A 22,785-nucleotide genomic window follows, 5' to 3' on the forward strand; every position below is an offset into this window, starting at 1 on the left:
GCACTGCCTGGCCACAGCTCCCTGCTTCCCTCTTCCTCAAACCTCTCTTTTTCCCATCTGCTGAGTCGCATCCCTTGACCCCTGTTTTTACCCCTTTTCTTGCCTTTCCATCCCTTGGGTTCGGCTGTGTTCTCCTGAACTCCTTCTATCCCACCCATTTCTAGAATTTTGTCCCCTCTGTGGGATTTGCATCATCCCTCTGCAGTGTTATATCATGTTGTCCTCCCATTTTGCATTTGTGTGCTCGCAGGTGGCACGAATGAGCGTTTCTATGTGGCTTTTAATGAAATTCCCGAAGAGTTTGTGTCAAATTCTACTGTGTATTTTCTGAGAGACACCAAAGGTATGTGCCTTGAAGAACTGCAGCCTCAGCCTTTCCAGTTTTGCATTAAACAGCACTTCCCATTGTGAAGATATGATAGAGACAAGGACTCAGGATAGTGCACATCTATCTTATTTATCTGGGTAGGAAAACACTCAGAATAGAGCCAGGGTTTGGGATGCTTTGTTATTTAACAGCATTTCTGTGCAAGGTTTTCTTCCTCTGTCTAGAGTAAGAGTTCAAATCAAGCCACTGTTCTTTTGAACAGAAAACTATATTCTGATTATCAAGCTGAGTAGTAAAGACTTAAAACCAGGTGATGATGCTGAACTGTTTTTCTGCCTTTTCTGAAAAAGCATTTGCATTAGTAAAACCAGTACTAGTTTTGAAGATGATTTGCACCAAACCTAATAGTGCTTTATTGGAGTTTTAATTTATTATTGAAATGACTTTATACTTTTAGTATCAATTAATTAGATTTATACTTTTTTTTTTTGTATACTGTTTAGAAACAGTTGCTGTACCTAAAGACCTGACTGAAGCTAATGAGATTCTTCCTCGAGTGATAAAGTCTGGTCTGCTGACTGATGATACTCTCTCAATGCTGAAGAATGTCATCTCACAGGTAAATGAGTGACAGCTTTTATATATGGAATCCTGAGTGTTTCTAGGAGTGATTTGCCTATTTAGTATTATATGGATTATACATAAGAAATATTAATATTTAATAAGTGACCTTCATATGTCAAGATTAAGTATTTGTGAATGCTTATTTTATATTTTGTTTCCCCATTTTTCCCCCCTAGTTGAGAATAATTTAGGAGTGTGACACCAGACACCTCTATTTCTGTGCTCACAGACTTTCATAAAAGCATGCTGGAGCTATTCCCTTGCAGAACATGAGGCAGAGAGAATGATGCTAAGGATGTGAAATGGAAGGAGACACACTTAAATTAAATTTTAGAGCAATATCGAATGGTTAGGTGAATTGCTTGTAAGCTTTTTTTTTTTTTTTTTTAATATGAACCATCTAATCTATAGCACCTTTTTCAATCTTATCAGTTTTCACCAGCTCTCTCCCATGGTCAGCAGCAGACTGAGAAAACTTCCTTTGATTCAGACAGTGAAAATGCAGATTCTGAAGAAATTAATTTACCTGAGACTGAGCCTAGAAAGTCAGTGGAGGACTCTAATACTCCAACAACGAGTGAAACTCAGCTGAGTATACCAGGTGAGGTGAATGTTTTGCCTCTGCCAGCACTGTGGTGATTAGAGCACATGGCAGTTGAACGAGGCTCACCTGAGAGTGGTTTTATGTAGAATAACAAATAGATTTGATTAAAACTGCTCTTTGCTGGTACCAGTGTCGCTGTCAAGGCAGGACAGGAATGAGAAGACTCTGACTCAGAAGGCAGCTGAGAGTAAAACTCCGATTTATTCAAAATACACCTCTTTTATACAGAGCTTTGCAAGGATCAAATCCATTGGTTCTGAAGTGAAAACAACCCACAGCATTGGTGCAGAGTGCTTGACGCACAGTGATAGAACTTAGCTATAAATAATGTGAAAAACAAGAGAGATAAAGAACTATTTACATTCTTTCCCAGCTCTTTCCCAGGCCTCTGCGTAGCTAGAAACTCTGTTTCTTTCTTTGACTGAATCTGAGACCCACAGTACCAGCTGTGTTTTTCCCACCCTGAAGCATAGCAGGCAGTGTGGAGAAATGGATGAAATCAGTGATTAGTCTTTCAAAGAGTTTGGAGTAAGAGTAGGAGAGAGGGCAGACATATCCAGTGGTGCCAGATTGCCACTGCTGCCAGAACAAGACAGTTATTTCTGTGTGCATTTTCTTCCAATAGAACATCTTAAACTGGAGATGCCCACTGTAAATCTAGACAGAGAAGTGACTCTTCTTGCCACAGTTCCAGTAGTGGTTCGTTCCCTGAAAAGCTGTGCAGTGTCCTGGCAGAAATTAATATCCGGAGTTCTGGAGGAACAACTGAAAAAGGTTCCACAGGTAACCTTGCCTATAGCACCAAGATGCTTTTATTCCTGGAGACTTTGCTTCATTTCCTCACAAGAACTGTGTTAATTTTTAATTCGTCTTCATGTTTGATTGTTGGAAAACCATTTACTAATTATTAAAAAGGAGAACAAAAGTAGTGAGGAACTGTGTGGCTCTGGGAAGTAGAATATAAATAAAATATGAAGTAATTCACTGCAGATCCTACCCACATAGGATAACTGTGGAAAACTAAGGGACTTTTGTTATCTGCTCTCTTCTGAAGAGCCAAGAAATACTGAAAGCTGCACTGAGTATTTTTTTTAAATAGACAGCTATATTTTTTCTTTTCTTTTTTTGCAAAAAATTATTTCAAATAAACAAAAAAAATATCTTATTTTCAGGTTTTGATTCTGCAAACGTATGTGTAACTAATACCACTAAAGATGCTGAGGCATTTTGTGGAAAAGCCACAAGCTCAGGGATATACTCCCCATAAGCAGTTTCTTTAGTGTGTGTACAGCTCTTTATTTCAGGGATCTTCTTCTGCCTGGTGTTTTACATAGTTGAATCATATCAAGTTTCTCTCTGCATAAAGTTTATTGAAAAGAAGGAACAAGTATAACCCTGATGATAAATATTTACTCTTGCATAATGGTAATTAATCTTTTTTTATTCGATTCCACATTATTTGTAGGGTCCTGATCCACTTGCAGAAATTAACCTCTGGCGTGAAAATCATGCTACTTTAAGGGCTCTTACTGAACAGATAAAGCTTCCAGAAGTGCAAAAAGTCTTGGAAATACTGCTGGAAGCTGAATCTAAGTTTACTGAAAATTTACAGATAGTCTTAAGTGACCTCAAAAAGCATCACATGGAAGCTCAAGATAATGCTAAATTTCTCTCAACTCTTGAACGCCATTTGAAGGTATCTGCCCTTGAGAAAACTTGGTGAAGTTTGAACTGTGCTTACCTGAATTCTCTGTTGATGTAATCATTTCTTGTTTATTTTTTCACTTTTTAGCAGCAATACAGATGTACTCTAGATTAATAAATTATATTTGATTTTTAAAAAGGAGTGCTTATTTTGTATGAGTTTCAGTGGTTTTAATGTTTGAAAGCTCAGAGCTGTGAGCACTTGGTTTGGGAGTTTTGATGAAATAGCTGAACTGGGGAAAACAAAGATTTCTTTACTCTTTTTTTTTTTTTAGGTAGTTTCTACCACAAATTACAGCTGATGTTTCAAAGTTTAAATTGTATTGAAAATCATCCTAACAAAGAGTTGAGCCAAAATTTAAAATCAGGACCTAAAATCATTTGGAGCAAAAGGTGCAGATTTGCACATCTTTAACCATCTGTGTTATATATGCACCAGGATGTCTCCTTATCCAGATTATTTATTTAATAATCTTACAGACTTTCATAACCTGTGTTATATATGCATCAGGATGTCTCCTTATCCAGATTATTTATTTAATAATCTTACAGACTTTCATAACCTGAGGCATCTCCAGAATAAACATTAGTTTACTGAATATGAATTTATATGTTTTCATGACATCTTACCCACAATATGCATTTCACAGAATTTATCAACTGGCACTGGGGTTGATGTTATCTCGAATGTAATCCCTTCGCTGCTGAACGCCCTGAGGCTGGTGTGGATCATGTCCCGCCACTACAACAAGGACGTGCGCATGGTGCCCTTCTTGGAACGAATTTCCTGGGCGATTGCCGAGAGAGTGCGCCGAGTTGTGGATCTGCAAACGCTCTTTAAGTAAGTGCTGGGTTTCTCTTTAACTGGGCTGTGTTTATTAAAAGCTTTGCTTGCCTTACACAAAGTGCAGTAGATGATACTCCCACCTAAGAGGTGTCTGTATTTTTCAACTATCTGATGTTGTATTAGAAAGTCAATTAAAAGTCAATTTCTTTTGTAATTTTCATAAATTACTAAATCAGCCCTGAAGAAATAGGTTCTTGTCCTCTTTTGTATTGAAAGAACATGAACAAACAAAGCAAATAGAAAGACTGAGGTAAAAAAGAGGTATAAATGTAACCAAAATCACTCTTCAATTAATATTGCCTTTCAAAATCACATGGAAAATAAGTTACAAGTTTTGCCTAGATTTTGTATAGTTAGAACCTGCTAAACCAAGGTATATTATTCCAGTTGAGATATGATTTTTTTAATCTATAGTATTTCTATCTATAATATCTTAACTGTGTTGATTTGATTAATAGACAAGACACAGCTGCTGCAAAAAAGAAAATAACTGAAGCTAAAAACACTCTTGAACAATGGAAAAAAAGTTATTTTACTACTTGTATCCAAGTTGAAGCATCAGGAAGTAAGAGATACTGGAAATTTGACGTGAAATGTTTATTTGAGAAAACAGATTATATGGTTTCAATATGTCAAGATCTGTATTATATTTTTCAGGTAGGAATATAGACAATAAATAAAAAGATTGTGTAATCACTGTCTTCTTCTGTAGAGGAGATTCTTTTGTGTTGTAGGTGTAGACTTGTTAATAACTTTCTGTGTTTGAGACCTGAGCAGTGCCTTTGATTCCAACAATACTACAACTAATGCTGAAGGTGGAATACATTAAAAATACCATTTAAGTATACTTTAATATAAAATTTGGCCATCTGTCAATCTGTGTATTAATTGCAGAATAACCTATGAATGGAGAGATGCTGTGTTTAGGCTAATTTAAATCAGGGTAATTAGCAATTTGCACAATCAATAAACTGTGTGTAAAGTGGTGTGAAAAGGACTAATAACTGAGTATTTTCTGTTATAACAACTGAAATGCTGGGCTTGTAGATTATTGCTGTGTTTTTTTTTCAGTTTCTCAAAATATTTGAGGTTTAAATCACAGCATAAACCGATCATTCTCTGAGTAGCTGATATTTTTGAAAGGAAAAATTCAACAGTAATGTGTTCAGTGGCAGAAAAAATATTAAAAAGAAAGCCTTATGGTATGTTCTTCTGAATGAATAGGTCAATGAAGAACTTCACAATATATTTATTCCTGAACTGATAATTGTGACAGAAAATCCAAAGGGTGTTGATGAACTACAGAGAGAAGTAAATATAGTAATTAGTCCTATGGAAGACCTGACCTTTGACCCTTTTAGCATGGAAAATGCACGTGACTGGGCATTTGTTATGGAAGAATTTAGAGAAGATCTTCTGGTAAGTACCATATACTGTGCTTGCCAAAAAATAGTAAAAAAAAAGCTTGACTGCTGTTATTAAAAAATATTTTTATTTTGCCACCCTTTCTTGGTTCTGCAGGATGAACTTCTAAGTTACAAGAGTTCTTTGCTTTCTTCCTTTGTTTAGGATATTGAAGAAAAGATGACAAGGTTTATTGATGAATCTTTCACGACCCTTCGATCAGCAGAAACAGCTTTTGACATGCTGTTAAAATACAAATATATCCAGATTCCTGAAACTATTAATAAGCAGTTGATGAAAAAGTTCAATGTTGTTTTGGAGAAATATTGTAAAGAGGTATTCGATTTAGGGATTTCTTATCCAGTACATGAAGTTCTTTACATAATGAAAATCATAAATCTGTATATACCTAAATATCTGTGTGGTGTCATTTACTATGTAAAACACTAAAAAACTTTTATAAATAAACATGATAATTGCTCTCTTTTTTTGGGACCAAGCTGGAGGAATAGTCTGGTTAATTTGCTGAAATGTTGTGCACATTTGTATATGTGTAATGCTGTGTAGGAACAGGAAGGTGCTCTGAATGCAACAAGGCTTGTGGCTGTTCCTGCGCCTTGTAAACAGCAGCTCAACCCTCCTGAGAAAATTGATCTTCTATACCCTACAGCTTTCTTGTCATGACCAAGTTCATAATATGATCAGAAGGTGTCATAGATCAACTTCGGAAGGCTAGAATGTAGAAGAATGTACGTTGGAAAAGTTTTTGTATAAGCTATTTTATTGATATTTCAAAGAACATTAAACTTAAAAATAAAAGATAATCTTACAGCTCCACAAGATAGAGAAATAAAGACAAAATATTTTTATCTTGATGCTGGAATTAACTTCAGAACTTGTGTTGTGTATCAGACAGTGATCATGGACAAGCAGTGGGAAAATGATTCCTTGCAATATTTTATTCTCTTCCAGGTTGAAATTGTTGAGCAAATCTTTGTTCAGAACCTCAAGGATCCACCTCTGTACAAGAACCATCCTCCAGTGGCTGGAGCAATAGCCTGGTCCCGATCCCTTTCCCATCGGATCAGACACACCATTACTCGATTCCAAGAAGAAGAGGGGTTGCTTGCCTCTAAACGTGGACAGGATGTATGTTGGGTCTTTTGGTACTTGAAGAAGGAACAAACACTTAGGTTATACATTTCTGAAGATGTGGAAGTGCTCTAATGTGAGGGGAAGTCTTTGCACACAGCAAGCCATATTAGATGTGAAAACTAGATTGAAACCTTCACACTGTTTCCCAGGGAGACAGTGATGGAATCAATTTCATAATTCAAGAGCCCAAATTCTCCATTGTCTGCTTTAATTACGGGGTGTTACTTGTTCTCTTATCCAGTAAAAACCAGGAACCATATTGAGAGACCATATGAGAACAGGTTAGTTAAACATCTCTCATGATCTTTAAAATGGTTATACAGAGTTGTCCTTTCTAGGTGCAACAAATATATCTCCAAGTGACCAAGAAAATGGAGGAGTATGAAGCTCAAAAATATCGTCAGTGGAGAGAGAGGACAGAACACGTGCTTCCATTGTTACTGAAAGATACTCTGCTGACTCTTGTCGCTGATGAGGCTGCAACAAATGTTAATCTAGAGACTTCTGAGCAGGTAAAATGTAGGAAGTTTGTGTAGCAGGCTTCTCTGAGAGGAAAACGGAAACCTACCTGATAGTCAGCGAGAATTTTCTGAGAGTAGTATTTTAAACACGGATTTAGAAAAAATTTTGAGCTCAGAATTGTTTGTGGTCTTTTATAAGACATAGTTCCTGAATCACCTGGCAAATAATTGAATGGTGTTTCTCTGTGTGTTCTTGTGTGCTGTAGTTCCTGTTAATTTTTAGGTTTTGGTAGAACATTTTTGGGATACTGCTACAGTACTTGGGATTGAAGTTAGGTAGAAGCAGGTTGCCAGCAGAATCCTATTCCTACTAAACTTCTGTCTGACTCTGAATTTCCAGTGGGATTTCTGTTGTAACTGGTTGCAACAGTGTGTAAACAGAGGTGATTTGGTTTGCTTCTTGTGATTGACAACTGAAAAGGTAGTTCTGTGTAATTTCTGAACCAGGAATGCTGAGGCTACTATCAAATTTTAAAGGCATTTCCACAAGCTCTGAATGTCAGTCATTCTGACTTTTACCTTCTGCCTTATCAAATGTCTCCAAAAGCTCACTTTTGCCTTGTAATGTAAGTTTGTTTCTCCTCTTTTTTTCTGCTGCTTTCTTGTGTTGTAGAGCTCTGCAACAGATGAGGCTTTCACCATCAGGAAAAGTGTCTGCTTTGCTCTGAATTTTTCTCCTGAAATCCAAGAGATTATAATTGAAACAAAGTACATGGAACAGCTGGGGCTTCCAATCCCAGAAATGGCAAGATATGTGGCATTACAGGAAGACAAATACCTTAGGTAAGGCTGTAACAGAATATCTGCTCACATACAGGCTTATGGCTGCATTTCAAGCAATTTCGCTCCAGGAACAGGCCTGAGTCATCATATTTTGGAAACGTGAGACACCCCTTAGTGATTCTTTCTTTTAAGGGTACAATTTCTAATGGCCATGTTGCACTGATAAGCTTTTTTTCTGGCACTCTTTGCATTATTTATGTGTAGGAGTGTTATACAAATTAACAACTTGTCCAAATCGGAGAGTAGTTTGCAATGAATAGTTTCTGACATTTAGATTTCAGCTCATTTAAACTCACTATTGCATTCTTCCTGTACAGCCTTGGATAAGTCAGTTGTGTCCAAATTATCACATTTAGCACACAAATGTGCCAGTAAGTTCCTAAACAGATTTAAAGTTCACCTGTTCATTTCACTAATGTGCTGCAAACTGGGGCTGTCTCCATAACTTTCTGAGATGGGGCAGAAGAGGTTTGTCCAACTACTATTGGAACCATATGAAACTTTTCTTTTTTTTCAGTGGGAAATAAATTATTTTATAATGAATACATATTCACTGGTTAGTTCTGCAAATTTTGCTTTATATGGAAGTCTGAATAGAACAATGCAAGTTCTCTGCTCTTTGGTGGAGTTTGGAGCTGTTTTTCAAGAAAATCATAATTTTTGTGTTTTGGTTTTTTGTGTTTCTTACATTCCTTAGGTACACGAATAAATTGAAAGTCATGCTGGATCGCTATCACAAATTAATGGAGATGATGAATGAAGCAGAAACCAAACTTCTTGATCATTATGTCCAAGAACTCTGGAGCATATTGAAAGCAGGACACAAAAGACTCACATGGAAGTCCGTAGGTAATGGAGATACTACTTTTAAATGGTTTTGGACGTTTATTTTTAGTTAAAAAAATCTCCTTAGTTCTGCAGTCTAGTTTTATGATGGCAGAACATCTGATCCTTCCTCTTGCCACAGAGGCAGAATAGCAGATTAGACAACCTCTGATCCAGGAGATATTTCTTGTGTTTTTATTATATTTAAACAGTGGAGATGGTTAGAAACCCTTAGCTAAAAGCTGTAAGGGAGGAAGATGAAGGATTAGCTGAGAAAACATCCAATCTATGATTTTGCAGAACCTTAGAGATAAAACATGTCTGGTTGTGGCAATTTTGATGCATTGGTGAAATACTTGTTAAAAGAGAAAAAACCCAAATGGTTATGATTTATTTCAAGGTATTGGTGAATTTGTTGTCCAATGTACACAAACCATTGGGAGATTAGAGTTGCTTGTCCATCAGATTCATCATATTTCTGAAGACATAAGCAGCAAACTCCGGTCCATAGAGTCAACAAATCTCTTTAAGTTTCCACATTCAAGAAATGGTGACAAATGTCCTGGTAAGTCTTTATATTTTCATTTCCAAGCTCTGTGGTGTTTTATTTTTCTCTATATGCTACTTTGTGGTTTTAGTTGCTAAGATTAACCCTTTTAATTGTTACCAAAACTGGTTATAGTAGTAATTCAGGGTGTAACAGAGGATGGAACTGGTTTCCTCAGATGGAAATGGCAGTGAGCTGGTTGTCTGCCAGATCTCTCTGTCACTTGAGTGGGTGATGGATCAAATTTCTTTCAATACTTCATAGTTTTAAAAAGGTTGCTATTAAATAGCTGAATCAGATTAAAATCCATATTTCAGAGGGTTGACATGTTAATAAATTAAGCATTAATAAATGAAGATTTTTTTATCATTATATAAGATCAATTTCATATTCACAAAATAAAACTCAGGTAATTATTCCAGTGTATAAAACTGTTTTGAAGTTAATATTGCTAGGTTTTGTATCTGTTGCAGGAGCAAAGGAATTTTTTGACTATGTTAAGTGTGAGCAACCAAAAGTTGTGGAACAACTGGTTAGACACTATTCTGCAATTCCACAGTTGCTAATAGAAGTGGAAAGACGAGTTGCCTATACAAACAGTGGCAAATCTCCAAAATTAGCTTCCTATTATGCATATTGGGAAAATAGGATTTATCAGGTGTTGACACAGTTAATTGTGAGGTAAGCAAATTGTTTGCTTCAATGGGTTTCCAGGTTCTCCTGGATATGTTGGTGAGTGTACGTGCTGACATTATGTTTGAACTCATCTGTGACTTACAATTTGGAAGATTTGTATTTCTACTGATTTTTTTTTTTTAATGTGAAGAATGGAGAACTGATAACAAGGCAGAAAGGAAACTCAAACTCTGAAAAAATGAATATTGGCATGCTGTTGGCAGAAGAGAGAAATAAGACAAGTTTGCTGCAGTGTGTGTAGTTGCACTGCTGTGGTTTATCTCTAAAATCCAGGTTTTGTTCTCCTAAAGAACAGGATTTAGAGAACTTGGTGTCTGGGTGCCAGGTGCCTCCGTGTACTGCATGGGACATGAGCCCAAGAACAAAGGTTTTACTTGTTCTACAGTGGCTGAGGCCAGTGCTGGAGCAAGATATTATAAAAGCTTTTCTTACAAGCAAGGTGTTATTGCAATACAACATTGCAGCTCTCTTGTGATGTCTGTCTAAGCTTCCCAACCATCTCTTTATCCCATCATCCATGTTTTGTAATCAGATCCATGTTCAGATGACTTTGCCATGATTTCTTGTCTGAGCTCTTGCAGTGAAGTTGACCACAGTCTCAAGATCATTCTGCACTGAAATATTTCCATTAATTCCTTCCAACAGTTTCTTTTAGCAAGTCAAGCTTTTGCATTAAATCAGTTTAGTGGCACAGTTTTTTTCCCCAGACACATCAATGTTTCCGGCTGGCATCAGTGATAACTCAGGTTACAGATCTAAGCATACACTTGAAAATTGCAGCCTCTTTTGGGCATTTTCCTGGAGGCAGCACCTGATTATTTCTTTCTTTGACACTATTTTTTTCCTTTCTCAGGAATTTACAGGCTTTTAATGCAACTGTTCTTGAAAATGTGCCACTGTTACAAATAGAGGCTGTTCTATCTGTTCCTGAGATAACCCTGCAACCTAATGCCAGTGAGATTGAAAAAATGACTATGCAATCTATCCAAGACTGTGTTGAGGTCACTAAGGTGATTTTTGATAAAGATTTCTTTTTGTTTCCAGAATTGGCTTGTGATTATAATGAACTAATCTTATTTTATGCTTGGGTAAGCGTAAATGTCAAAGGGGAGATACATATTGCTTTATCTTGAAATCAAAATATGCAGTACATTGTTCTAATTTTACAGACTGTCCTAATTTTACAAATTAATGATCAAGGGAAAAAAATCCATACGATTTTTACTCAGGTAAAATTGTTAATGACTTTTTAGCAGTTTTGGCAGTGTAAGGATATTATTTGGTTCTATAAATCAGCATACATCAGAAGGAAGTACTTCTCAGATTGCACTGCAGATGTTGCTTTCTGATGTAGGAATAAGCTGGTGGAATAAGGAATGTTAGTGACCTCCTCTACATTACATTAGAAGCAGCAGAAAAAAACAGTTCAGAAAATGTTGGAGAAAGGCATCTAAGACAGCAAATACCTAGATTAGGTATCTAACTTAACTGGCAATGCTGTAGCATAAATAGTTTCACACTGAGCTGCTTTCCTGGGAAGAAGCCAAATAATGTGACAAAGTTCTTGCCCTCTGTTGATGGACAAATTATTCCAGATGTCCCCTTAAATGAATAAATTTAGTTTAAGTGTGCTTTTTGTGCTCAGATTTGCTCTTCTCTACTGCTGCATTCAAACTCTTTGAGCCAATACCTTTTTCTCACTGTCATGTGATATTGCTCAGTAGAGATTTTTAGAAGCAAATTGAATAATGCATGGAAAAGTTTTTTTTAGGATGAAATTAATTCTCCTCAAGTTGATGGGAAAGTATGATCTCTTTTTTTGCTGTCAGAAAAATAATTGATTTGAGAAACCATTGATACCAGTTCCTACATTGTGTACTAAATAATGGTGAACTCCTTCACTGAAAGGGAAGAAAGTACTGGAACAGGCTGCCCGGGGAAGTGGTGGAGTCACCATTCCTGGAGGATGTGTAGATGTGGCACATGAGGACATGTACAATTTAGTGGGTGACTTGACAGTCCTGGACTGCTTGGACTGAATGATATTTTACAAGACTTTTCAACCTAAATGATTCTATTAATTGTTTAACTCAAATGACTCAACAAGGTAGCTGTTTTCTGACCCTGTCTTTAAAACTTTGCAGCATTGCGTACGATGGATGCACGGTACATGTATTGAATGCCCTCCTCAGCACGTCAAGGCGGATGAAGTTGTCACTTTCAGCTTTTATAGTGATGTTTCCCAGAGCCCTCTGGTAATTGAACAGGCTGTTCTCATCACTCAGAATGTCCACAAAATCCTGGCTTCTCTCAGGGAGTGTTTGAACCGATGGAAGAAGTATGAACTGCTGTGGAAATCAGACAAAAGTGCAGTCCTGGACCGTTTAGCTGCAGAAAAGCCTCCCTGTGTTGTCTTTGATGAGCACTTACAGTTCTATATGAAGGTAGCTCAGGAAGTGACTCAACAGCCCTTGATTAAAGATGAACAATTTATCAGGCTTCAGCTGGCTCCTTTAGCCTCTGCAGTGCAGGAGAATGCCAAAAGCTGGCTAATGTCACTTGGGAAGTTGCTTAATGAGTTAGCAAGGGAGGAGCTTTTCAGCCTTCAAGATGAGATTCAGGTAGGTGTTTTCAGTTTGGTTTTTTTTTGTTATCTTTATCACATAGACTAAGAAATTAATCTGGCATATTGTTTGTGTTTTGTGTTTGACTCATTGTTGTAATTCTGACAATTGCTTTGTCAGTGTTGATTCTGGAAATGATCTTTACATTTTACAGAAATTATCAGAGAATGTGAATAGACCTCCTGAAACCCTGGATGATCTCAGAGTTGTCCTGAGTGCATTTGGAGTGGTCAGAGATGTTGCTGTTGAGGTGGAACTGAGATACTTGGACATTGGGGAGAAATACAGAACTCTTGCGATGTACAATATTCCTGTAAGTGCATGTCTCACCAAACCTTTCAGATCTGAGCGAAGGGCACAAATGCCTCACATGTGAATGAAGAAATGTTTGCCTTTTAGGATGTGATACAGAATTACAGTGTTGTTGAGGTTTGAAGGGATGTCTGAAGGCTCTAGTCCAGAGTCCCTTTTCAAATCACTATGCCCACTTTAAAATGGACATACTGCATGTGTTTAAATCTGATTAAGGTCGCTTCAGTATTGGTTTTGTGTTTTTCAAATTTGTAATTTAAGCACATATTCCTCACTTTCTTGTGAAAGTGTATATCAATTTATGTCTTGTGAGAGGTGCTACTTGTTTGGTTTAGGTACCTGAAGAAGAGCAAGAGATGTCTGACAGTCTTAGGGAAGCGTGGGAGACTCTCCTTATGGAAGCAGCAGAAGTCAGTCGCAGCCTAGATTGTAAAGGAGGTGTAAAAGAAGCATTCACAAAGGTAATACTTGTAATTAGTATAGAAAGCAATTAGAAATGGAAACTGTTTAATGGAACTGTTTAAATGCTGTTCTTTTTAGGTGATAGAGCAACAAGTTGCAGACTACAGCAGAGAGACAGAAGATTTTTTCCAGAAACTCTTGACTGAGGGGCCTGGTGTTGTTGGAGATGATCTTGATAAAGGTAAATGGACTAATGTATGTGAAGTTTTGTTTTGAAAATACTAGTCTTCAGACAATTCAAATTTTATGTAAAACAAGAAAATTATGCTTTCCTTATTAATATACAAACTCATCACCCAGGAATGTGAACATTTTTAGTCCTGGAACATCTACAGACTATATGCAAATTCTGTCTTATTTCCCATGATGATCCCTGTGATGATTTATCTGGAAAAATCCCTCTCCTTTCCCAGGACTAGAACTCATGGCTATGTTTGAAAAAGAATTAGAGAGATTAGAAGAAAGGCAGCGGGAACTGGGCAGTGCTCAGAAACTTCTGGGCTTGCCAGGAACAGCGTACCCAAACTTAATAAAAGCACAGCAAGATGCAAAAGCTATGAAGGAGGTCTATGACATTTATGCACAACAAAAGGTCAGTATCACACACACAACAGTAAAGATGGGGACAGAAGAAGAGGCTGCACTGCCCCCTGGTTACTGTCAACTCTGAAGCCTTTGTATGAAATATTCTATGCCCTGTGAAATTATTTTAATATTGTTAGTGTAGCACTGTCAGTGTCTTCATGGTGGACTAAACACACCTCTCATCAGATGGGAACAGACTTCTCTCAGCCTCTAATATTTGTTGGATGGCATTTTACTGCACATGGTTCTTGATCAGTTCAGTGAAACTACTTTTGGATATAGGATGTGTACAGGTGGTAGGTGGGTACCTCAGGCTTTAACTATTTTTTAAGAAGTTTTGTTTTTCCAAAATTTAAATTCCCTGTAAAGTATGGTCCTGTTCTCCATATTCCCTTTTTAGTATTTTTTATACAAGTGATTGTGTTTGGCTATGAATCTGTCCTGGACATGAACTTGTCTCTCCCTATGACTGTAAAATGTTAATACAATTACATTGTGATGGTCAAAACTAAAAGGAGCATGATTTTTTTTTTTTCCTTCTTAATGTCCTTGTTTGCAGGCAGCTAAAGAGAAATGGTCTCAGACACTCTGGATAAACCTCAATGTCAAGGTTCTTCAGGATGGAACTGAAGGATTTCTGAAAGCTGTTCGGAAGCTGCCCAGACAAGTGCGTGGTATGGCAATATGTAAGCAACTGGATAAAAAACTGAAGGCTTTTCTAAACTCCATTCCTTTGTTGCTTGATTTGAAAAATGAAGCTTTAAGAGAAAGGTTTGTTTTGATTTATTTACATCACTATATATAGAACTATTTGATGTGTTTTGTTAGAACTTTCAGTTTCCGTTAGTGGGGTCATGCCATGTCCTGGAGCTTGGAAATTTTTGTCTGCCTAGTGAGCTTGTGTAATAGCATGAAAGGTGCTGCAATGACTAGGATATTTTATTTATTCAGACAAGTAGTTCTTATTTAAACAGGAGAATGCTAAACATGAGTTCATTATTATATGTTACAGTTGTTTTTGTTTCTTACTGTATTATGGTGTTAAACTAATGTGTCAAATTGAAACAGGCATTGGGAAGACCTTATGGAGAAAACAGGAACAAGGTTTGAAATGAAAACTGAAACATTCACTTTAGAAAATATGTTTGCCATGGAACTTCACAAACACACTGTGGTTATCAGTGATATTGTTGGAACTGCTATTAAAGAACTTGCCATTGAGAAGGTAATGTATTGAATTATAGAATCATAGTAAAACTATGACAACAATCAGTTTTATTTAAGATTTTTAAATTCACATGACTGCAAGTTTGGTCATCTTCAGGGAGCTGTCATGAGCTACATGAGCTAAGATTTATAGCTCTGTAATGAGCTCCTACTGGCACAGGATCCTTGCAGATTTTGGTTTGGCAGCAACATATTGGATTTCTGTGATTACAGTAAGAAAGTTTGTCCTATGAAAATGGATCTGAAGAAGGATCAATTCTCTTGTTATCATTCTTTGAAATAGATTGCTTCTTTATAAACCAGAGTGAGAAAATCTGCAAAAAATTCGCTGGATTAGCTGTTTCATTTTTTTGCTAATATTATAGACCTCCAGTTTTTGAAGACTGAAATATGCATATTTTTATGTTCACATGCAGGGATTGAAGGAAATAATAGAAACGTGGGAAAATATGAAATTCCCTGTAGAAGTGTACACCAAAGGCACAGAGACACGAGGCTTTATTCTGGGATCTGTAGAGGAAATTTTAGAGACTCTTGATGACAACAATGCCAATCTTCAGAGTGTTTTGGGCAGTCGCTTTGTGGGTCCTTTTCTTTCATCTGCTCAAAAATGGGAAAAAATCTTGTCATTGATTAGTGAAGTAAGCGAGGTAGGAGGAAAGCACTGGACTAAATAATTAATGTTTATTATTTATAATCCAAATTTTCCATTGTATTTCTGTTTCCTCTGACGGTAACATTTGATTTGTAGATCTGGATATCAGTTCAGAGGAAATGGATGTACCTGGAGAGCATTTTTGTTTCTGGAGATATCAGATCACAGCTTCCGGAGGAAGTCAAAATGTTTGACCGTGTAGATCAAATGTTTAAACAGGCAAGTGACTGACTTGTGGTCAGCATATTTAGTGCATTTTGCTTCCAGTTCCATAGTTACTTATAGTCTTTTATGACATGTGTAACACTGAGAATGATGTGCTATAATTAATTGAATATGAGATTAGGGAACCCAGGAATTTACTTCATGTCTGTCATAACCAAAAGTCTTCTCCTGATTTAGCTAAGATGGACAGAGGTGAGATCCTTGGCTGGCAGCATTAAGTAGGCAGAATCTCTGTTTCCTTACATTGTTTACAGCTTTTTACTTTTACCCTGGTAAGAAGAAGCTTAGATGTGTTCCTATTGGTTGAGGACCTATGTACATGCTAAAAAGGCTTTCCTGCTTCATGCCACTGTTCCCATACTGAACACATATTCCTGGAATGAATATGGCTTACTTTTCTGTTTCCCATGTGCAAAATTGAGAGAGTACTGTGATTTTGAAATATGATGTTTGATCACTCCTTGAAGTACCTTTGTGTACAGGAGCAGAGTCAGGTATGTGCTTAAGCTGGCCTGATTGGGGATACAGGCTTGTTGGGCTTACACTTGCTTGTACAGCTGTATCTCTATAAACACATTACCTTCATATTTTCACACAGCACTGCAGCTCCACAAAGCCATTTCAAAACCTTTGATTCACTTCTATAAGGACCTGTACTTCTTGTGCTGTTTGCATGCTTTGTCATTAATTTAATATAATTTAATATAACCTATTGCTTTTCAACATTTTCTAAACTACCTTTTCTCCCTGTATAGATAATGGAAGAAACTGTAAAAGACCCAATAATAAAAAATTGCTGTGAAGTTCCAAATCGTCTGTCAGATCTCCACCATATAAATGATGTGCTGGAGAAATGCCAGAAGAGCTTGAATGATTATTTGGATTCCAAGAGAAATGCTTTCCCGAGATTTTTCTTTATATCTGATGACGAGTTGCTCAGTATCCTTGGCAGCAGCAGCGCACTCTGTGTCCAGGAACACATGATAAAGGTACAATGTCTGGCTTACCACAGTGCCTTGTGCTTTTAGGTGCTTTAAAAAGTTTTACAGACTTTACTATACATGCTCATAAGGATGCATGAATTCTTTTTTTTTTGCATACAAAGAGAATCCTGGCAGCATCTTGAAGAAGCTTCTGAATAACCAGATCAGATCTCATGCACAGTCTCTGCTGCCTCTCATACTGGTTGGTAGCAGTTATGGTAGAGGAACATTCAAGATGCATTAGATCTATCATAAAGAACTTCCCTCATAGATTGTAGCTTCTCTTAGCTCTTATTTTCTCGGAAAAAAAAAAAATCAAAGTCATTTGGGCCTGATTGTTAGTTTGATATTCTGCAGTTCTGCTGCTGGGCTATATGTAATTTGTATTTGATTCCTTAGGTATCAGATCTATTTCTCTGGAGGAGAGCTGGGGCTGCATACACTTACATTTGGAGACTTTGTTTCTAAAATGCTGTTGAATTTCTTTGTTGCTGCATTTCAGATGTTTGATAATATAGCCTCGCTGAGGTTCAAGGACGGTGACAATGATGAGAAGATTGCCACAGCCATGATCTCAGCTGAGGGGGAGGTGATGGAGTTCCGGCAGGATGTCCCTGCTGTGGGCAGAGTGGAGAACTGGATGACAGTAGTGCTGGAGGAAATGAGACGGACCAACAGACGCCTCACCAAGGAAGCCATTTTTCGCTATTGTGAAGACAGAAGCAGGTGAAACAATCAGTGTCAAGGGTAACACAAATAACCTGATATGTTAGTGATATAGAAAAGTTAAGGCATAATTTTACAATAGCTTCACAATTTAGTCTGTATTTCTCAATGTGGAGGGATATGAATACATTCACATGCACTATTTTAACCAACCATGAAGAATGCGTTATCTCTCATATTTATTTTCCTAAATCTTGAGTTTTATTTTTGGTGTTTTGTGTTCAGTAAGTTTTTCTCACAATGAATACCACTTGGCAATTTTATACCTGGAACAAACAGCTTTTCCATTAGAATATTTCCTAGACTTTTGATATAATGCTGTATATCAAGTTTGGCTTTTGTTGTAGCTGTTGCAGGAACAGGAGGAGCTTCTTTTTTGTTGTTTTTTTTTTTTTTTTTCCTTTCCTGATCAGCTACTTAAAATGACCAGTAACTCAGCCTCCCTCACTGTATGTGTTTTCCATAGAGTTGATTGGATGTTGCTCTTCCAAGGCATGATGGTGCTTGCTGCTAATCAAGTGTGGTGGACTTGGGAGGTAGAGGATGTCTTTCGGAAAGTGAAAATGGGAGAAAAGCAGGCAATGAAATTTTACGCTAAAAAAATGCACAAGCAAATCGATGACCTGGTTACCCGCATTACAATGCCCTTGAGCAAAAATGACAGGAAAAAATACAACACTGTTCTCATCATCGACGTGCACGCCAGAGACATCATCGATATATTTGTCAGAGATAGGTAAGCACCACCTCCAGCTCCTGAGCAGATACCAAATCTGGGAGATGTGCTGCCATCCTTTTGGCTCACGTGAGCTCTGTCTGCAGCATTCTGCAGGCTCAGGAGTTCGAGTGGGAGAGCCAGCTGCGGTTTTACTGGGAGCGCGAGCCGGACGAGCTGATGGTGCGGCAGTGCACCGGCGCCTTCTCCTACGGCTACGAGTACATGGGGCTCAACGGGCGGCTCGTCATCACCCCGCTCACCGACCGCATCTACCTCACCCTCACACAGGTGCACCCTGCTAACAAGCCTGCATTATACTTAGTCACATCCTGGTTTTATTGCCTTGTTCGCGATACAAACCCCCGCATTGCCTCTTCTGCTGTCTCCCACTGTGAACGCTAAGATGTTTGAAATCAGTTGTGATATCCCTCTCACCTCATTGCTGCAAAGACAATGTAGAAGGTGTTCACAAAGTTTAAAGTTTTGTGTACCCAAGGGTTCATTTTTGGTTTTGTTACCAACCTAACATAAATTAATTCAAGCTCTGCTTTGCTTTTTGGTTTGTTTTCAAAGGCTCTATCAATGTTTTTGGGAGGAGCACCAGCAGGGCCAGCAGGTACAGGGAAGACAGAAACAACCAAGGATCTGGCCAAAGCACTGGGCTTGCTGTGTGTAGTGACAAACTGTGGAGAAGGCATGGACTTCAAAGTAAGAGTTAAAGATCTGTGTTCTCTGATAAAATGCCAATTTCTGCTCTTTTTCAGTCCCCAGAATAAGGATGTACTTTGAAGTTCTACATAAGTATCTCCCTTCAAGATACCATGCTGTTTGATAATTAAATTTAGTAAAAAATGTCGATTTTGAATAAATTCCTGAAAGAATTTCAGGCCCTTTCAAGCAGGGGAGCAATGGCTGTAATCTATGTGTTTATGATAGGCAATCTGCACTTGGCAAATAATTATTGCAAGACCTTATGACTGATAAACATCCAGAGGTTTATCCACCATTAAATATTTTAATATGTTCCAAAGTATTTTATCACTGAATGTTTTTGTAGTCACTGCTGAGAAGCTTTTCTTGTTGTTCCTTTTAGGCAATGGGTAAAATTTTCTCAGGCCTTGCCCAGTGTGGTGCATGGGGATGCTTTGATGAATTCAATCGTATCGACGCTTCCGTGCTTTCAGTCATTTCTTCCCAGATTCAGACGATCCGAAATGCTTTAATGAATGGGTGGACAAGATTTCAGGTAAACATTAAAAAAGAAGAGTAATTGTGAAGGCTGATCAGGGCAAGATACAGGGTTAGGCCCCATCATTAGATCAAAGGGCTACTGCTTCTGTATTTCGTTTGTGCTGAACATTTCAAGCTCCTGAGTACATACTTTCGGTTTGAAAGATGTTAAATCCTTGCTGGTTGCCTAATCCTTTGCTAGGCTGTTCCTTTGTGAAGTGAGATAAAAGTGATCTTAATAGGATAATAGCAAGTAAATTGGGTAATAGTCCAGAAGTAATGAGGAATAGCAGTAATTTAACTTGATGTGGATTGTAGGCTTTATTACTGAGGCTTTATTTACTGATGCTTATTGGAATTAAAAAAGTACAGAAAATTTGAGGCTTGTGAAATATCTTAAAGAAGGTGTATTCATCCCACTGTTTGTATCAGGATGACTGTCTAAAGCTAAATACTTTTAAATACTTTAGCACTTTGTCCTAAGTGGGTGCCCCAATATTACTGGTTTTCTCTTTGAGCAAATACTATTTTTTTTTAGTTCCTAATTCACATTGTTCTAATGTTTTCTTATGCCTTTAGTTTGAAGGACAGGAGATTTCCCTTGATAGACGTATTGGCATTTTCATTACAATGAATCCTGGTTATGCTGGCCGGACTGAGCTCCCTGAGTCTGTAAAAGCTCTGTTCAGACCTGTGGTTGTTATTGTACCAGATCTTCAGCAGATCTGTGAAATAATGCTGTTTTCTGAAGGGTTCCTTACAGCAAAGGTAAGAAAATTCTATTGTTACTCATACCCATGTACCCACCCATGTTTGCATGGCCAGTAGCAACATTTGTGATAATTTAAATTAAATTTCAAACAGGTCCTTGCCAAAAAGATGACAGTGCTGTACAAGCTGGCAAGGGAACAGCTTTCTAAACAACATCACTATGATTTTGGACTGCGGGCCCTTAAGTCAGTGTTGGTTATGGCTGGAGAATTGAAAAGAGGATCAGCAGACCTCAGTGAGGTAGATTTGCTGCTTAGTTACCCTAGGCATATAATATTTTTTCATTAGAAAGGGAATATGTTTCCCCATCTGACGTAGTTTTTTTGGTTTGGAAATAGGAATATTGGTGTTGTCTTATTATTTCCCTTCATTCTTATTGAGTTTCATTGTGCTTTCTGCCATTAGATCTCCAGGCAAAGTAGGGAAATCTATGGACAATGAGATATTTTCCTGCTTGTTAAGTCCAGGATGCAAATAGCCAGATTAATATCTCTGGATGACTAGCAAAAACTGGTTTTTGAACAGTGAGTGCTCCAGCTCAGGGAAGCTGTGGTGTGGGCCACTGCAGTTAGTTATTGATATGCTTAATCCATATGAAATAACCTCTGTTGTTTCCACTAGGAACTGATGACAAAAAAATGCATTCTAAAAGCTGCACTGAAATAATCAAACAATAGTTTTTAAAGATTTAAATTTTTGAAGTACCTCATTTTAGCTGATAAGTTAACTATTTTGTAAAGATTGATTTTGCTGTGTTTTGTCTAGGATGTTGTACTAATGAGAGCTCTGCGAGATATGAATCTTCCTAAATTTGTGTTTGAAGATGTCCCTCTCTTCCTTGGCCTAATCTCTGACCTGTTTCCTGGCCTGGATTGCCCTCGAGTCCGCTACCCTGACTTTAATGATGCTGTAGAACAAGTGCTGGAGGAACGGGGTTATATTGTTCTACCAGTCCAGGTATAAAAAAATGTTAATTGCTTGAGGTTTTGTTGTAAATGTGAGGCTGCAGATACCTTGTTGCACCCTGGAGTGGCTCCAGGAAAATGTATCTGATATAGACCAGCTGCTAATCTTGTCCACAGAGTTATGACAGTAATCTACTGAATCCATGTTTATTTTTCAGGTGGATAAAGTAGTTCAGATGTATGAGACAATGTTAACTCGTCACACTACAATGGTAGTTGGACCCACTGGAGGTGGCAAGACAGTTGTTATTAAAACCTTGTGCCAGGCCCAAAACAAGTGAGTGTAGAATGTAAACCAGGCTGTAAAATGGCACAGTCTGTCTTACTCAGCCCTGTCCAGCCATGACAGGATCAACAGCTGCCCCCAGAGTATTTGCTTGGGTTGACATGAGATGATAGTGTGACATTTTACTGTAGCTTTTCTTGCTGTATCTTTAGGCTGGGATTATTGACAAAGCTTTACACACTGAACCCTAAAGCTATGAGTGTGATTGAGCTGTATGGGATCCTTGACCCTGTCACACGAGACTGGACAGATGGAGTCCTGTCAAACATTTTTCGGGATATCAACAGACCCACTGACAAGAAAGAGCGAAGGTAGGCAGCTAGAAATTATTGTGGTGGTTTTGAGATCTTGGGGTTTACATAAATTAAAAAAAAAATGATATGGCACTATTCAAAAAAGCAAATGCTAAATAAATAGAAAGTGTCCAGGGGGTCTTTCTGTCTTCTGTGAGTTTCTAGTCTCAGTGAAACTATACAATTATAAAAAAATGAATGGTAGACTTCAAAATACCTGGAGTGGCAATGACACCATTGTTGACACCTCTAAATTCAGACATATGTTAGGAAAATCAGAGGTCAGTCAGTGCCCCATGGCTCTTGTACACAGGTACATTCTTTTTGATGGAGATGTGGATGCTCTCTGGGTTGAAAACATGAATTCTGTCATGGATGACAACAAGTTACTGACACTGGCAAACGGGGAGCGGATTAGGCTTCAGGCACATTGTGCTTTGTTGTTTGAGGTAAGAAATAACTATACCATTTAATACACAGGAAGGGTTAGATAAAGATGGGGCTTCAAGGCCTGAAAAGCAGTTAGAGTTTACCATTATCTTGTGTGATTATATTATAGGTTGGGGACTTACAGTATGCATCTCCTGCCACAGTATCCCGCTGCGGAATGGTCTTTGTAGATCCTAAAAATCTGAGATATGAACCCTACTGGCAGAAGTGGGTCAAAGGAAGAGAAAATGAGGTG

At 37.7% G+C, this 22,785-nt stretch overlaps 1 protein-coding gene across 1 annotated transcript in view; it reads left to right on the plus strand.

The window, feature by feature from the left end:
• Window positions 1-22,785, plus strand: part of DNAH10 (dynein axonemal heavy chain 10) — a 48,798-nt gene that overhangs the window by 343 nt on the left and 25,670 nt on the right. The window contains exons 2-39 of the mRNA XM_031506278.2: window positions 251-343; window positions 832-947; window positions 1,385-1,553; window positions 2,182-2,339; window positions 3,022-3,252; window positions 3,911-4,101; window positions 4,566-4,764; window positions 5,332-5,526; window positions 5,677-5,847; window positions 6,484-6,660; window positions 7,005-7,178; window positions 7,801-7,970; window positions 8,668-8,819; window positions 9,196-9,360; window positions 9,816-10,023; window positions 10,892-11,048; window positions 12,183-12,659; window positions 12,817-12,975; window positions 13,310-13,435; window positions 13,515-13,617; window positions 13,850-14,028; window positions 14,581-14,792; window positions 15,090-15,246; window positions 15,665-15,898; window positions 16,000-16,122; window positions 16,884-17,117; window positions 17,614-17,837; window positions 18,304-18,573; window positions 18,660-18,843; window positions 19,129-19,263; window positions 19,649-19,801; window positions 20,365-20,553; window positions 20,650-20,796; window positions 21,322-21,513; window positions 21,680-21,798; window positions 21,960-22,118; window positions 22,414-22,549; window positions 22,660-22,782. Of these exons, the coding sequence (XP_031362138.1) occupies window positions 251-343; window positions 832-947; window positions 1,385-1,553; window positions 2,182-2,339; window positions 3,022-3,252; window positions 3,911-4,101; window positions 4,566-4,764; window positions 5,332-5,526; window positions 5,677-5,847; window positions 6,484-6,660; window positions 7,005-7,178; window positions 7,801-7,970; window positions 8,668-8,819; window positions 9,196-9,360; window positions 9,816-10,023; window positions 10,892-11,048; window positions 12,183-12,659; window positions 12,817-12,975; window positions 13,310-13,435; window positions 13,515-13,617; window positions 13,850-14,028; window positions 14,581-14,792; window positions 15,090-15,246; window positions 15,665-15,898; window positions 16,000-16,122; window positions 16,884-17,117; window positions 17,614-17,837; window positions 18,304-18,573; window positions 18,660-18,843; window positions 19,129-19,263; window positions 19,649-19,801; window positions 20,365-20,553; window positions 20,650-20,796; window positions 21,322-21,513; window positions 21,680-21,798; window positions 21,960-22,118; window positions 22,414-22,549; window positions 22,660-22,782 (6,761 nt within the window). The remainder of the gene's footprint in view (window positions 1-250; window positions 344-831; window positions 948-1,384; window positions 1,554-2,181; window positions 2,340-3,021; window positions 3,253-3,910; window positions 4,102-4,565; window positions 4,765-5,331; window positions 5,527-5,676; window positions 5,848-6,483; window positions 6,661-7,004; window positions 7,179-7,800; window positions 7,971-8,667; window positions 8,820-9,195; window positions 9,361-9,815; window positions 10,024-10,891; window positions 11,049-12,182; window positions 12,660-12,816; window positions 12,976-13,309; window positions 13,436-13,514; window positions 13,618-13,849; window positions 14,029-14,580; window positions 14,793-15,089; window positions 15,247-15,664; window positions 15,899-15,999; window positions 16,123-16,883; window positions 17,118-17,613; window positions 17,838-18,303; window positions 18,574-18,659; window positions 18,844-19,128; window positions 19,264-19,648; window positions 19,802-20,364; window positions 20,554-20,649; window positions 20,797-21,321; window positions 21,514-21,679; window positions 21,799-21,959; window positions 22,119-22,413; window positions 22,550-22,659; window positions 22,783-22,785) is intronic.

Source organism: Lonchura striata, chromosome 18 (assembly GCF_046129695.1).
Source record: "Lonchura striata isolate bLonStr1 chromosome 18, bLonStr1.mat, whole genome shotgun sequence".
NCBI classification, from domain to species: Eukaryota; Metazoa; Chordata; class Aves; order Passeriformes; family Estrildidae; genus Lonchura; species Lonchura striata.